At 34.7% G+C, this 17329-nt stretch overlaps 1 protein-coding gene across 3 annotated transcripts in view; it reads left to right on the top strand.

The window, feature by feature from the left end:
- The window catches only part of PLXDC2 (plexin domain containing 2), a 786648-nt gene that overhangs the window by 347620 nt on the left and 421699 nt on the right, over nt 1-17329 (top strand). For all 3 annotated transcript variants that reach the window (XM_073229113.1, XM_073229114.1, XM_073229115.1), the window contains one exon: nt 11221-11320. In XM_073229113.1, the coding sequence (XP_073085214.1) occupies nt 11221-11320 (100 nt within the window). The remainder of the gene's footprint in view (nt 1-11220; nt 11321-17329) is intronic.

Raw genomic sequence — 17329 nt, 5'->3', positions numbered from 1 at the left:
TCATATTCTTATATCACACTGCCTGGAAGCTGAGAAAACATTGCTCAAAGGAACTTACTCATTTCTCATTTTCATTGTAATCTAGTGCATTGCTGGGACTTCAGAATGACATTATGGAATGTAGTTTTCAACAATTTTAAACAACAGTGATAAAGTTTCTGAAAAGATCTAAGGTCTGTAAGTCTAGAGTTTTAAATCGCACTAACTGTAGGCTTTGTCAAAACAGAATTTTGTGTTTTTACTAAGGTCTCTCTAGTCTTTGTTATCAAAATTGTCATCTTTATTCATACTGTTCTCAATAGGTATCTCATATTGCAAAGTAGCAGTTTGTTTTTCCTGTTCTTTCTTTGTGGTGGGTTTGGTGTTTTTTTAATGTTTTTTTCTTCTTTTTATTTTAATCAAAGAAAAATTTTCCATTATGGTTTTCCTGGTTTGGCATGGGAAATATTAAGCTGATAGGCAATTTTAACCCTTTCTTAACCTTCCTAGACTTGTCCTATTGGACATGTCTTTCTGAACTCAGACTTCTAAAGAAATCACTGCTTTATTATTTGCCTTATTGTCCTTTCTTTGTCCTGGTTAAAAAGAAGTTTCTTATTTCCTATTATTTTCCTTCCTTTTTTTTTTCTGATAATTTCTATGAATTTTATTTTGCTAAGGCAAATTTCTATTTGTAAGATTTGTCACAATAGGGGTTCCTTTGCATTTGGGGTGATAGCTAAATGTTCCTGCCACATCCAGAAAAATATAATTATGATAGCATAAAATAGTTATTTGCATTATGTATTAGCCTTGACAAAATGATTCCACATGCATTATAGTTTTCGTTTCTTCAACAGTAATCCTACATTCTTAATGTTCTTACCTTTCACAAAGACACTGGTACATAGAAGGAGTTTAATAAATGTGTGTGGCCTAATTATGTAGTTAGATCATGCACAATTATGTTTATTTTATAGTTAAGTAGACTGAGTCAGAAATGTTAAGTGGCATGCTTGAGATACAGAGGTAGTTAAAGACAAATTCAAGACTAAAAACTTTATTTGGTGATCCCAAGGTACCTCAACATTTTTTTCTTTCCCAATGAGATTATGTAGAACAATTCACAAATCTATTCCTCATTTGTCTTTTCAGTAAATATCAGTTAATGTTTGTTGTTTAATCTTTTTATCTGATTCCAATATGTTATACAATTGTATCTCACAAAGTCAGGGGTATTCTTAGTTAAGTTATAGAGCTAACAAAATCATGAGAACATAAACTATAGGAGTAAAATTTTGAGTTCCTGTCCAGGTTAAACTTACAAACCAAAATTATAGATAGGGAAGTGAGTGCAATTTTTTATGTAAAAGGTTGCTTCTAACTGGCTAGTGCCAGCTTTGTTTTATTTTATTATGTTTATATAAGTGAGAAGAAAAATTCCTATTTATGCAGAAACTACCAATAAAGAACTTGGTTAATTTGGAGAGTAAAACTGGTAATGCATTGAATAAATTTATTGACATAAATTTAGTTTTTACTACCCCTGAGTTCATTCTGGTAGCTAATTACGTTTCTTTTAGTAGCCCAATATACCAACTGCTCATACTAACTACTCAATGACCTTCAGTTTTATCATGTTCCATATATAGCCATTTCTTCAACAGCATAATTTTTCACAGTACAAACTGGATAAATAATGATCAGTAAATTAGAACATGTACTGCAGTTCTCACAACAATCTCGTAGTAGATTGAGATAGGGAAGTACTATCATTATTTAAAATAAGAGTGAGCACAGATTTGCTCATAGCATTCAATGTTCGTTCTCCAAAGTCCCCATGTTCTTCTAACCACACTGTTGAGAGAAATAGTGGAGGCGCAGATTCCTTTAACTAATTAAGTTATCTCTCCTGAAGTTACGGCTCTGTATTATTCAACCAAAGATTTGAACTTCTATTTTAAGTTATAGGCCCCTGTTGTTACACAGCTGTTTATTTTAGTTAACTTCAAAGATACAGTTTACTTAGGATGAAGCAAAGCACAAAAAACATTGTCTTTTTAAAAATTTCCTTTTAAATTATCAACTGTTCATATCAACACATCTTTCAATCTCAGGGTATCCATTGCTTCTTTTGCATTGATTTAATTACCTGATGAAATTAACCATCTTCTCATCTACTTTCTTAAATATACTAGTAACAGTTCTTCTAAAGTTTTTGGCTGATAAGTCTAATACCTAGATTTCCTGTGGGTCTGTTTCTGCAATCTGTTTCTTTTTTCTTTTCCTCTAGATTTTTGCTCATTGGTTATGTCCCCTTGAATGCTAGATAATTTTTTTTATAAAATGCATTGTTTACAAAATACTAAAAGCTTTGAGATTCTGGATGATATTTTCTTTTTTCCAGATAGTTTACTTTTTTTAATTTAGCAATTTGGGTGGAACAGATTAACACTGCTGGACTAAGCTCATTCAAAGTTGAGGGTCAGTTCTTATAAAAACCAGTTTCTGGTTAGTCCTTATAAGATAATAGTCCTTCAGGAATCTCCACTTATGGCCTGGGAGTTTACTGTGGACCTTTTGCCATAGAGGCCCTGAACTCCAGTGTTTTCAACTCTATGAGACTGCCGGAAGTTCTGTTCAGCTTCTCAGTCTCCAAACCTTGCTTATGAATTGTCAGACGCCTTGAAGGGAAAGTAGTATTTGGTTCACATCTGTGATTTTCTATCTCTGGAATCTTGGCTTTTCTAGTTCTTTCTTTTCATAGTCACTTGATACCTTCCACAGATGCTTTCCATATGTTATTCCTCATTCCTGCTTTGTCTCAGCAGTACAAATGTCTTTATACAAGTTTGTGTGCCATATCCAGAAGTCCCATTCACTTTTAATGAAAATCTCCAAATTTGATAAAACCTAGCATTTATCAAGCTCTTCATGTGTGCCAGGCAGTGGCCCAAGTGCTTAAAATGTATCTCATTCTCACAGAAGCCAAGAGATGATGAAAAGGTTTATAATTTACAAAGCAGGAATCTGAAAAACTCAGAGAGGTTAAGTAACTTTCCCAAAATTATCATACAGAAATTTATCCAGGGGAATATGACTCTAGAGCCTATAGGCCTAACCACTGTATCACTGCCTCCCCAACACAATTCCTGTTCAAGAAATGACTGACCTGTTTCTCTCACTTTGATATTCTCAATGGGCTTTCCTGATAAGTTATTGTTACACTGTCATTCCACCACTTGAGAGCACAGGTAAAATGGTTTGCCTTTGTGCAGCATTTATTTTATTTGCTTCATTAATTTTTTAAAAATGAAAAGAAATTACACATAGGTTAACAAATAGCAATGAAAACATGCATCCTTTCTTAGATAAATGGAATTTGGAAAATTAAAGTCCTATTTACTATTCTGTTAGTCATTAGCTATGACACTAGAATGCAGATTTTTTATGTTATTTTAGGTTACCATTATTGAATAATGGTGATCATTTGCTTGATTACAATAGATAGAGATCTGATATTTTTGGTCTATTGATAATGTAATGAGGAAATTACGTATTCCAAAAAAATATTCCAAAAACATTAGAGATTTGAAATTAGATTTCTTAGTCTATCCACCATCATATTTTTAAGTTGAAATTCCTCTGACTTGTTTCATCTCTCTTCTCCTATTATATTTGAATTTATTGTTACTTACTAGGGAAGGATGGATTGTTTTTGTGTCTATTGTGAATTTAGTTATTTCAGACAATGTAATTATCAGAAAGTCATGTAATCCTACTACGTGGTGACAAGAGGAAACCACAGAGAATGCATACCCCACCTGAGAACCTGTTCTATTCATTTTCTTGGTTGACTACCTTACTATCTCCTTTAGCAGCAATTTTAGAGGAGGTCAGTATAGAGGAATTTTATTGTTTATTAAGTAAAATCACTTTTTAATCTATTCGATCATTTAAGTGTTTAAACCTAATGTTCCTTAGTGTTATGTCTACTGTTTCTGAGCAAGAATGCATAGTTAATAAATGACTATTGCCAGTTGGCTGGAGGTTTAAGTGGTGCTCTTCACACATTTTTTTTTAATTCTTTGAAGCCTATTTCTCTTTTTTAAATGGTAATGACCCTTTATTCATGGTACTCATCCTGAAAATCTGAAAAGTTGAACACTTGCTAAGCTTGCAGAATTCATGGAAAAAAATAATTCAGTACAGTGATAGAAAGTCAAAAAGAGCTGAACAGTGAAACAGTTGCTATTTAGATAAGTGATTTGTCCTTATTGTTATTGCTGTATATGTGTAAATATTTGACATGTGTTAATATAACATATATGCATCTAAGAAACTTTATAGTTATATGAGTAGAAACACATATATATTTTAAATAAATTTTTGTATATATAAATATGTACTTTATGTGTTTTATTTAAATAAAATGTATTTACTAAATTTTTAATACAAGGTTGAGAAAACTGAGATGACATAAAATGATGAATATAAACTCTCAAGAAATTATTCTAAAGAAAATGTAGGCACGGATAATTTTATATCATAGCACTTCCCTGTATTTTAAATACATAAAGTATAAAAGTATATCTGTATGGCTTTATTCAGGATCTAATTCATTGCACTTGTGGCTGTACTTTATTTTTTAGTTACCTCCCATATACAAGCTCCTGGTGTCTTCATTTCTTTTTACTTTCCACAGTGTAAGAAAATGACAAATCAAACCATTCTCCCTCTGTAATGTTCCAATAACAAATGCTGTGGTAAAAATAAATAAGTGAATGAATAAATAAAGTTTCAAGGTAGAAGGATCAATAACATAGAATAAATAATTTTAGAAATAGAAAACTTGCTCTGACGCTGGCCCTGCCCCTCACTGGTCATGTGCTCCTTGGACAATGTGTGTGACCTTTCTGGTGTGCTTGCTCCTTCCAGAGGTGACACTGAGAAGTATGTCTCACAAGGGGTTCTTGTCTGTATCAGGCCATTCCCTTCTCCCTGCTCTGATGTTCTAACACCAAAGATCTCCTTTGTCCCGAAGGTAGAAGGCCTTCTACATTCTGCGGGTCTCCAGGCTGCCATTTCCAAATCTCCTTTCTTTTGCTAAGTGTTTTGCTTTATTCCCAGGCCATGTTTAGGCAGGCTCCCTTATCTAGCTACTGTGCCGGAAAAGGTCCCCACTATAGTTTTGACTATCTTGAGGCCAAGCTATACAGGCTTCATCAGGCAGGCACCTCCCTGTCTTATTTTATATGAAGTTCCAACTGTAGTTGTCAATTCAGTAGTACACAGTATTTAAATCAGAGGTCACACAGGTGTGTGTATAAAATGAATATGTTGCCAACATTTAACTATCTGAAGGTTTCAAATGAAAGTACATATGGTGTACTCCCTCCCATTCCTCCCCCATCAATTTCTTCTTTCTTACCTCAGGCCAGTACAAACTGATGTAGAGAATAAGTTGAAAACCTCTCTTTTCATATAGGGGCTGTCATTACTTATGAACTTTGTGCTGTTGTTTCCTTCCAGATTTTCGACAGGCTATGATTGTGAAGATGGGAGGCAGGAGGGGTGTTAAGAATGTATTTTTTGCTTATGGCTCTCCTTTGCTTTCATACCATTAAGTACATTGCTCAATACCTGGCATATGAAAGTAGTTTCGTAACTGTAAACTCAAAAGAGATTAAAATAACTATGTGAAATGTTAACAATATTCAGGAAAGCAAATAGATTTTTACATTGTCAAATTTAACCGAAAGCCTTCCTAGTTAAATGTAGTTTTTGGAAAATTAAGCACTAATACTCAGGACCTCACATGTTGTTTTGATAATAATAATAGAGATCATTGTTTTCAAAAACTGGATACCTTACTAAGTAACACAGAAGCCAGATCAGGCATTTAAGGGAGATGAAGTAGGGAGTTAAGGAATAAATGCAGGTGAGAATGGAGAAGAAGAGTAAGCTTCAGGTTCTTGTAAATGTATGTATATTAAGTTACCAGGCACTGCAATGCTGATTAGCGAGTACACAAAAAGGAACTTGGAGTAATTCTTCACAGTTACATTATGATAGGCATATGATTCATACTTTAGAACACATACTCTACAATCAAACCCTTTCTGAGGTGCTGTGCTGCCTGGGTAGATGGCTGGGTCCATAATGGAAACAAATGAATGTTTTGGCGAGGTTTGCAGGGCAGAACAGAGAGGAAAATAAAATTCCATTACTGCTGACTCAAGCAGCATGCTGTTATCTCCCCGTTTTAGAGATGGATGTAAAAGTTCACATTTTAGGTATTGTGTTGGATTCTTGTGTCCTGCGGAATGATACTGCAGCATGGAAAAGGGGGCAGCTCTGTCTTCCCACCCTCTCTGAAGGCCAGTGTGCTTGGCCCTACCTTGCCCACTCCTAACAACTTTCCCTGCCTTAATTTGCCTTTGTGAAACTCTTTTCTGCTTCTATACTTCCTTTGCTTCACTTTATCATTTATAGAAAAATTGATACCTGCTAAAATTATATACTTATCTGTGTCTTATAAAATGGGACAGAAATTAAAACACCTAAAAAAGAATTTATAAGTGCTTTGTAAACTGAAATGGAAGCATTTTTAAATCAGAGTGAATGCTCCTTTTCTCTATCTATCCATGGAATGACTGTAATTGTAAAATTCACTCTCAGAAATTGATGAGAAATTCAAATCATACAGAGGCCAAGTGAAAATTTAGCTTTGCTTTAATCATAAGAAGGCAACTATTATAGGCACTTGAAAATAATAGAACTACATTTTTTAAAAAAAAGCATCTATAGTTTAGTTTTATTGTTTCAGGATGACTTCCTGACATCCCCAGGAATTAATTTAGGAACAATTTTGAGGATGAATATAAATGTGTAGAAAGTACAAAAAAGAGCTTCCCATAAGCAAAGTTTCTAGTTTTCAGACTTGGACATTATCCATGACCACGGCTTCTCTGATTGGGTACTTCATATCCTTGTAAATAGAGAGTCCTCTATAGACAAGACCATATAGTCTTGATCACACTGTAGCCCCTATGATTTTTTTCAGATGTAAGAGAATGTCCTTCCTTTGTTCAAAACCCTCTAAACTTTTCTTGTATGGCTTGGAATAAAATCCAGAGTTATTGCCATGGCTTTCAAGAAACACATGCTCATGATGTGCCTCCACCACCTCCATCTCCTTTGACACCTTTGACACTCCTATTTGCCCCTTCTGCTACAGTGATAACATTCTAATTCCTAAAAGACACAAAAGCCATTCTTTCAAGGCCTTTGCATGTACTGGTCCCTCTACTCAGGGCTGCTCCCCAAATATCCACACCGCAGACTCTCTTACTACAGAAGAGCCATATTATCATAGAAACCTTCTGTGAATCCTTCTCTTAAAAAGCCTCCATCCTTTCCTATCCATTATCATGTGTTAGCTTCCTCCTTAGCACTTAGCACCTCTTAGCATACTGTGTTTTTATGTTTGTTTTAATGTCAGTTTCCACCCTCTAGAATGTGAGCTCTATGAAAGCATAGTCTTTGTTTTGTTCTCTTCTGTAATTCCAGTGCCTAAAATAATACAGAGAAAATGGCCAGTTAATATCAGATAAATGAGTGAATGAATTGTATCTTGTCAAATAACATGGAGAGTGTATATACCATTTGGGGAAAATAATTTCTATATAGTAGAGATAATTCTCATAAATTTATTTCTTATTTTATATTCCCATATTACATTGTCTCGTAATAGAGATATTTTGGTAGTATAGTGGTGTGGGTTAAATTGTAACATTTCAAGAACATCTCGCCTGGCTTTAGTACATTTGCATATCCTCAGGGGTGGAGAGAAGTTCATCTCCATGTCAATGGGTAATTACCTGGGCAACTGAGGCCCTGTCTGAACCTGAGAGGTTAAGGGGAGGGGGCTGGCTTGCTTGCTGGCTTCTTCCAGAGCAGAGGAAAAAGAAGGCCACAAACTTCAGTTTGTAAGCAATAAACGAATTTTGAACTTTATTTCTCCCTTTGACTGATTTCGGTTTTTAGAGTTATTTTGCCCTGGGCTTTCCTCTCTCTGGACTTACAAGTGGTTTGTCAGAAACAATCATCAATAATACTTCCCATGAATAAGTAAATCTAAAACACAGCAGCATTAAAATGTTGCCCTTAGAAGCAGACGATGGTTTCTACTTTCTTATGCTCTTATTCATACATGTAGAGTATTTCACTGTTATAATTTTTGTTTGGATCATTGTTAACAATTTACTTGTTGAAGCTTGGAAAAGTCAAGATCATTCAACAGAATGAAATAACTGCATTTGAGGCTTAAAAGGGTCCCTGTAAGTCATGCATGGCTATCTTCCTTGAGGGTTGGCCAATTTATGATGGAATTATTTTCAATGGTAGAGAACTTCCTACAGTATTAAACTACCCATTATGTTTTTGTATGGACTTTCCTTAGGTTAAATGAATCTGGATCTAGGTAACTTACACACATTGATCTTTGTTTTTGGAATCCAAAGGGAAAAGAATAAGCTAGAAGATAAAGAGATATAGAAGAGTGAAAAAAGATGCAAAAAATGGAACTTTTCTACCGAAACAATCCAATATTTCAAGTATAATTGTACCTAGAAGTAAAGAGATAGGTACCTGATTCCCAGAAACCTAGGAGGAAGAGGACCAGTTCATTTTATGTAAAAACACCCACAGAAATTTGTATTGGCTATTAGATCTTTAATAGAGAATGTAGTGGTTAGTATTGCCGTGTAACAAATCACCCAAAAATGTAGTGGTTTAAAACAACTCCGTTTTTTATTTCTCACAAGATACTCGTGGATCAGCTTAGTGGGTCTGCTGATCTGGGTTGGACTCTGCTGGTCTCACCTGAGCTCACTCATATGCCAGCTGTTAACTGGTGGACTGGCTAAGGTCAAGCGTGACCTGTTCTGGAAAGAAGACTTTCCTCCACATGTCTCCCATATATCTTCAACAGACCAGCAGGCACATTCTCACAGGCATGGCAGGAGTCCAAGGAAGGTGTCAATGAATGTTCAAGTACTTTTACAAGCCTCTCTTTTACTTCAAGTTTATTGTCTTCTTTTGCCGTATTACTGAGCCACAGTCAGTGGGAGAGGGCCGTAAGTGCAGAGGTAAAGGGTATGAATCAAAGAGGCCACTGATTGAAGCCGTTAATATAACCAGTATACTACAGATAAAAAGCAGAAGAAGTTTTGGCTTAGAGACAAAATATAAAAGAAGGAAGTGAAACGAAAGAAAAAGGTGGAGAAAACAAAATCAAAATGAGAAATGGTGAGGTATGGGAAGAGGTAAGGAAGAGAGATAGAGGAAGTGATCTGAAGAGAAGGGGAAGCTACTGTCCTAGAAGGTCTTCAGGAAGCAAGGCATGTGATCTGGAAAACAAGCTCTCATACAAAAATAAAACATTCACCAAGTATTAAATTCTAATTGGTAGGAATTTAAACCAAGCTCTGCTTTGAGTATGGGGAAAGAAGAAAGACAATTACCACAGAATTATCTGGTAAAATATTTCACGCCTGGCAGAGGAAAACTGCAATCATAGATAAGGAAGAATGAAAGCAAGGGAGAAATTCAAACAGCAAAGCTTTCATTCTTACTCCTAAGCAGGCATCTCTTCATAATGCTGTATAAAATTATGACTTTGTCTTGTAAGGGTATACCAAATATAACTTGAATTGGCAAGTTTTTTATGCTTTTTCTATCCTCTTGTCTTTTCTTCTCTAACTGTAAGTCTGTCTTCAATATAGATTATATTATGTTAGCACTCCTCAGCATAGAGTATAAAACTGGGTAATAGTATACTGTCCATTACATACATCAGGGATTATGTACACGGTTACTGACTTTGGCTTAGTAATCACTAAATAAAGCATATCAAAGTTACATTAGTAAGTAAACTTTTAGAGACAGAAATGTTGGTTTTGTTTTTCTTTCAGCCATACAAATCTCAGAATTCTTCTTAATGATGCTTAAGAACTGGACATAGTGATGTAAAATTGGCAATACCTTAATATTGTTTAAAAGAAGACTGGCCTACTACATAAAGAAAAAAATGTCATCTTCTGTATATTTGTTTCAAGATAGTTCCATAACTTTCGGAAACTTGAACTTCCCTCTTCATTGGTCAATTTCAATAAAAAAACCCTTCAATTCTGTAATGCCATGGGCAAAAATAAGCAGTAGATCTCTTAGTATGTCTTATCTCTAAGCTGTTCTCTTTCTCTTTTATTGTTGTGCTGTTTATTATGGTCTATACAATGATGTCTAATCTAATATGCCCTTTAATGAATTACCCACAGATGGCCCACAATCTGTTTCGTCTACCTGAAGATTTGTTGGTGCATTTATCCTTTCCCTTTTTGTTTCTTAGGCCTTTATTTATTGAAGATGATTCTATTCCCTGATCATAAAGATAGTAATCATATTTCCAATGGCTCTTTTCCAAATCTAGCAAAACCAGTTCCAAGGGTTTTTCTCATTTGTAACATGTGTCACATTTAATATACTCTCAATAGTCCTAATTTTTTTAAACCACAAATATTACAAATGTCTGTCATATTCAGAATTTGGCTCCATTGAGGTTTAAATTTAGGAAATGTGACTTAAGATGACCCATAATAATTAAGTTTTCCATATAAGTGTCAAGAAGAATTGTAAAGTTCAACATCCATTAACAATTGCCCTATTTTACTATATATTAATCAACAGTGTTACTTTAAATATATATTTAGCAGTCACTTATTTGTCTATCCCTAGGTTTTATATCTTTAAGACCACTTGTAAATAAGGGTATTTTTAACTATGAAAATAAATACATAATAAAGTCTTTTAGGAAAACAAATGGTACAAGAAGAATCTCTGTTCCTGAAATGATAGCCTGCACTAAATGCATTCATGGTATGCCTGTAGGTGTGATAGGCTTTCACATTCAGCATCAGATTCTCTGAGAATCTATTCCTGTCATCAAGTAGCATGTCGGACCAGGAACCCTCCTGTCACTTTCACCCCTTGAATAGCCCTAACCATGTGGTTTTTTAGGGATTGTGTGCCTTTCTTTTCTAACATACCTACCTGCTCTCTCCCTGGCCCTTCATCTCCTTTACCTGATTTTACCCATTACACAAGATGATCACCCTCTCCGCCCTCACCGCAGAATTAAAGTGAAATCTAACACATAACAATCTGCCTTTTCTTTTCCAGATACCTGTCTTGGTCACACAGATAAGTTCAACCAACCACCCAGTGAAAGTGGGGCTGTCTGATGCATTTGTCGTCGTCCACAGGATCCAACAAATTCCCAGTACGTAGAAGAAGAATAATGGCAAAGCCTGAGCCTGCATGTGGGGGTAAATTTAAAGGAGATTGATCTCAGGCATATGAGACCCTTTGAACAGTAGGATCATTTAGCTAACTGCTGCTTGTTATATTGTTTCATTTATAACTCTTATTACTGCTTTTTATCTCTCTGTTACTCTTGAACTAAAAATTAAATAGCCAAACCAAGAGTGTGTAATTTTTGAATTCTTTGGGATAGTTAGCTTGGTTGTGCAGTTATATTTCTTTTATTAGTGAGAACATAAAAGAGTGACAGAGTATTTGACTGATAGGTGTATGACTTATATTTGTTTATTTAGTTTAAATAAATTTACCAGCCAAAGAGCAGCTTTGTGTCATTTTGTGTTTACCAAGTTTGTAGAAACCGTTTGAGAGCCTAAAATAAGGTGGAAGAGAAAGTATAAATTGAGGTGAATAAAAGTTTTGGTGGGCCTACAAGAGGAAATATGTATTTTCTTTGTTTAAATCATTTTTGCCTATGTAGTCTAGTTTACATTTGTAAAATAAAAACATATGTGTGACTTTGAGCAGCTGTTCTTCGTATTAGAAATTCAGAATGGAACTGCTATTTGTAATAGTTCTAATCATGTAAATAGCCCCCGTTTGAAAGCTTCTGATGTTTAAGAACTATTTCAAGAACAGTCCTGAGGGATGCATGGGTGTGTTCATACCAAAGGTGATCGTTTGTATCATTGTCTTGGTATTTAAAGCAAGAGGTGTTAATAAATGCACCTCAGTGGTAAATCATTTATTTCTCTTTCCATTGTTTTTTCTTCATTTATTTCATTTTAGTGGCAGACATAATTCATTACATGCATATGCTGTTTGTTTCTGACATGCACTAATTCTGTTTATGTCATCTCTCAGATATAGAAAGTAAATGGAGTGAAATTATTTAGATTTTTCAGAACAATGGATTGGTGGGCAGCATTACAGGGGTTATCTTACTTCTCTGGTGTAGAACGACCTTCATATGTGGCAGCTCTGCTTAGTGAAGAACATGAATTTTCCATGGTGGTTTTCCCTTGTTGACTGAGAATTTGTAGGAGGTAACATTCAAGGGAACTGTTAGATTGAGACAGGTTTTCCAGAAATGCAGTATGGGCACCATCAAGACATCCTGACAGGACTCTTAAGGAAGGGGCCCATCCCAGGAGAGCCCAAGTTGACTCCAGTTTGAAGAGGAGTATTCGCACATTATTCCAGAGGCTTTGAATCAAGCATAACCAAAGTCAGTTATTACACCAGTAAAAGTAAATACTGGTTTTAGTTTATTTGTAGGTACTTTTCATCCCAGAGAGAATTTTATTTGCAGCCTCCTCAGAAGGTATTTTGGTGCACACTGATGTTTTGATACATTATTATTTAAAGAAAAAGACCCACCCAAGTACAAAAGAAATTTTCTTTTACAAATATATTTAATATTCAAGTATTGGGTGGGAACTTACACATAATAAAATTGTACTTAGACTTCAGTCCCAAAAGGCAAATTTTTACCCTTTGTTATATTTGTAGTAGGATAACCATTATGCGTGGGGGAGAAATATCCTTCCCAAATGTGTGTTTCATTGAATGAATTGTCAAAATTTAGGTGAATTTTAGATAGAGTATGTCTAAAGTTCTGGACTCGTCATTCATCAAAAAAATAACTCAGGCTTCAAGCTTCAAGGGAAAAGCTCCTCTCAGGCAAGTAAAGGCCAGAATAGCATTTGCATTTCCTGTCGCTCTCTGTGTTCCATTCCCAGCAAATTAGTGAAGAAGGAATGGAAGTTCTGAGTTTCTAATCCACTCATCCCTGCTGTTAGATGGCAACGTATTTCAGCTAGAAAATTGGAACTGACGTGTTCTACTTAAAAATCTTTCTGGGAATAGAAAAATGTTAACCTCCCTAAAAATCTCTTCCCACATTTATAAAGTATAACAGTGTCTGTTACATGAGCTTCCATATAAAAGAGAGGAGAGAGATGATTGCTTTGTAATCTCAGCTAAAACAAAACAAAATAAAAAACAAACAAACAAAAAAAAAAATACTTAACTACACCAGAGATTAGGCTAACCCAAGATTAGCTTAATAGAAGTCCTACAACTATGTTTTTCTCCTGAGAAATAAGATGATTCCTAGAGATCTGTTTGTTACTGATTTGTGCAATAAGAATTTAGATAAGTACTTAAGTCCTTCTCAAAATTTTGTTCCCTTATTTAACAATCCTCATTATTAGGACTCACCCTCACAGGGAGTTTAAATCATTCATCTCTGTTACTGCTTTTTTTTCTCCTGAGTTAATGTAGGGAAAAACTGATTTTTATCCTAAGTATAGGTGGTTTCATTTCTTCTGTATCCCAGAGTGCCTTACATAGGACCCTGTTCTCATAAGATCAATTTTCTGTTCTTTTAATTATTTTGGTTACATGGGTTATGGAACCTAGACTCGTGACTTAGTCTAGCATGGCAGTGTGGGAACTTGAGCTACCAACCTTGAGAGTACTTTTTCCCAATGGGACCATGGTTGCTCTACCATTCTTATCAGATTTGATGAAGGTTTGATAAAGCATCCAAAAAGCTTAAAGTAAGTTCAGCATTTACTACTAAGAGTTCTTCCCGCTCTTCACTATAACATCAACAACAGAACACTTGTTTTTCGCTTTTTAAAGGCTTCCAAACAGTAAACGATATCAATGTAACTTTCAAGTATAATTTATTAAGGTTGTGTTTATCTTTCAGAAAAGATCAGGTGATCTGGGGGTTTAAAATATCAAAGGGAATTCAAGCATCATTAGTAAATTAGTAACTTGTTCTGAGGTTACAAGGGAAATTCCTTTGTTCCTTCAAAAAGGGGAGAAGTTTATGGTGAAATTAACTCATATATTTAAAAATTAAAAGTTCAGAAAGTTTAAGAGATATTATAGTGTAAATACTGGTCCTGAGACCTAATTCCTATTGCTTTCTTTATATACAGAATGACCATCTTAGTGTACATAGGATGCAGTGTGTATATAGCCCTCTATTTGTACTGTCTGTTGTTTACTCATCATCAACATTATTACTTTTCGAAGACAGTGATACTGAAAAGGATGTCCATGTCCAGGCCAAGTGCTCACGAGTAGCGCCACAGGGGATTTCCACTCAAAACACATGCCATCTCTCTGAAACTTTTCTTTCTGACTATGGCATCATTTGTTTTATAATGTCTTGTTTGTCTGTGTGTGTGTATGTATATCTCTGCATCACCATCTTCTTTTTCATAAAATATTTTTTAAAATATGAGAAACAAAGAACCACAGAGATGAGCTGATTCAATCTCCACAGGTATAGATATGAAAAACAGGTCCACATACTATGACTTTGGTTATTAGTTACAGAAATACTAGTATAAAAACATATTTGAGATGTACATACTAATTCAGAAGAATTGGTAAAATAACAGAAAATGCAAAGAAAAAATTTTTAATTGCCTGTAAATGTACTGCAGGGAGATAACAATCAATGTGTCCATGTATGTATATCCAATCATTTCTTTATAGTATATGCACACACAAACATAAACACATTAAGAAAACTGACATTATGCTGTAATATTTTTGCCCTGTTTTTTCATAATATATAAATGCATTTTTTCCTGCAGTGCTAAAACTGATCTAAAATATGGTCATTAATAGCTGCAACAAATTCCTTTGTTTCATAATTTATGTAACCCATCTTAGCACTGGTTTGCCATGTCAGTTGTTTTTCATACTATCAGTAAAACAACGCTGAACACCCTTGTTTTGAAATTTTTACGCATATCTGATTCTTAAAAAATGAATATGGAGCTATTGAATGTTAATAGTTTTTTACATCATTGACAGATTGCTTCCTATAAAGATTGTACCAGTTTACCCACATACCCCACACCAATGTTATATGAGATATCCCATTTCCTCAAATACTCTGACACTGTTATCATTTTCTAAACTTGCAGATTTCCTAAGCAGAACGTAATATTCATTGTTGCTCTAATATTCTTTTGATTACCAGAAGGTTTTAACATCATCATCAATTTATAGGTCTTGTGTAATGTCCATAATTTCATGTTAAATAGCTCTATTAAGTAATTCTTTCTCAGCCTCAGCTCGTGTCCCTCCAAATCCTTTAGCACAGTGTGCAGACGTCTGCCTGGATAAATGTACAGCTCTCACTAGTACCATTCATACGTTTTGCTTCTCTTTCCTCCAGTTTAACATTTTGAATTTCAGTCTTCATCTCTAGGGTACTGACTTTCCCTGTCATACCTCACCTTTTCTCCACCCTCTGGGCTTAATGAGCATAACATTTACAGCAAGAAACCCAGAAGCTCCACTCATGCCTTCATGGTTCTTTCGTTTGGAAACTTAAGGCTGTGTCGGCTTAGCAATGCAGAGTTCTTCAACCTGTGGGATTCTTGTAGTGGAGACCAATCTGGAACGCTGGTGGGCTGCCTTGAAATGGTTCTACTCCGAGCTCTGACAATGGCTAGTGCTGAGTCCCTTAGGATACTCCACTTCATCCTTCTCACCAGCAGTACATCCTCTGAGTCTTTCCTAGCATCAGTCCCTTTCTCATTAGCATCTGCTGTTTTAAATTTTCTGACGTTTTTCATGCTACAACATGCCTTTGCTTTGTTGGTTATTATTATTCACAGCTCAATAAGAAATGTTAACATTCTCAAAAATAAAACTAACAACTAATTACGAGAGCAAATAGATTTTAAAAATACTTAAGAGGTTCAGCGACCGTCAAGGAATACTGTACATACTTTACCATACGTGGTCTCTTATAAGCTTACACACCAGGCAGCAATTTTTCAAAGCACTTAATTGAAATTATGTGTACAGACTAAAAAAGTTAGCTTAAACAAAGATAAATATTTGATTTTTGCTATGCAGAATGTTTTAAGCTCTAATTCTCAAAAAAATAGTATCATAGACCAGTTCTTTCCAATAGAACTTTGTGGCTGATGAAATGAGCTAAATCTGAACTGTCCACTGTGGTCTCACACTTACATGTGGTTACCACACCCTTGAAATGTGGCTAGTGAGTCTGCAGGATTGAATTTTTAATTGGAATTAATTAATTAACTTTAATGTAAAGAGGTCCATGTGATTACTGGTTACCATATTGGACAGGGTGCCAATAGACCCTATATAGAGACCATATATACATGTTTAAATAAATTATTAAATTTCTAGTATATTTACATAAACATACTTTTTATTTATTTGCCTTTTAAAAGGTCTTAGAGTTTTAGATACGGTTATATAACACATTTTCAATATGAGCATTCCATTATAACTGGTTTTCCCCATATAAAACAACTTGTAATTTTGATTTGGTGGTAGGATATATTGAACATAGTTATTTAGTAACTAATAAAAAACATGTTGACAAACTATAAAAGAAATAGATAATCTTGGAAGAACTCCAGATTTTTTTTCTTTCATAACATAACATAGTTAAGGCTTTCAGAAGAACTGAGCCTCACTTGTTATTTTCAAAGTTATCAGGTTCTTTTAATTCATTTAAGGGACAGAATGATCTGCGAATCCGTCAATAAATTGTGTCATTTTATCTTCGCTCTTGTTAAAATGGAAAACACTTCACAATTATTCATGTTACAGAAGATAAAATTGCTTCTCTTTGCAGCACAGCTTCATCTGGTCCTTTGGTCCCTGAGCATGTGTCCACTCCCTCAGTGTTCTGCCAAATGACAGAATCAGAAATCATGACACTTGGCCCATAAGATATCTGTTCATAAAACTCTTCCAAGATAGAAAGCATTATACAAAGTGGTATTTTATTGTTTTAATACTTACATTTTTTACTGAAGTATAGTTGGCTTAATGTGTACAATATAGTGATTTGACATATACATTTTTAAATGCTCACCATGGTAAGTCTAGTTACCATCTGTCACCATGCAAAGTTATTACAATATTATTGACTATATTCCCTATGCTA

The sequence above is a fragment of the Manis javanica genome, chromosome 2 (genome assembly GCF_040802235.1).
Source record: "Manis javanica isolate MJ-LG chromosome 2, MJ_LKY, whole genome shotgun sequence".
Lineage (NCBI taxonomy): Eukaryota > Metazoa > Chordata > Mammalia > Pholidota > Manidae > Manis > Manis javanica.
This window is presented reverse-complemented; position numbering and strand designations above follow the sequence as displayed.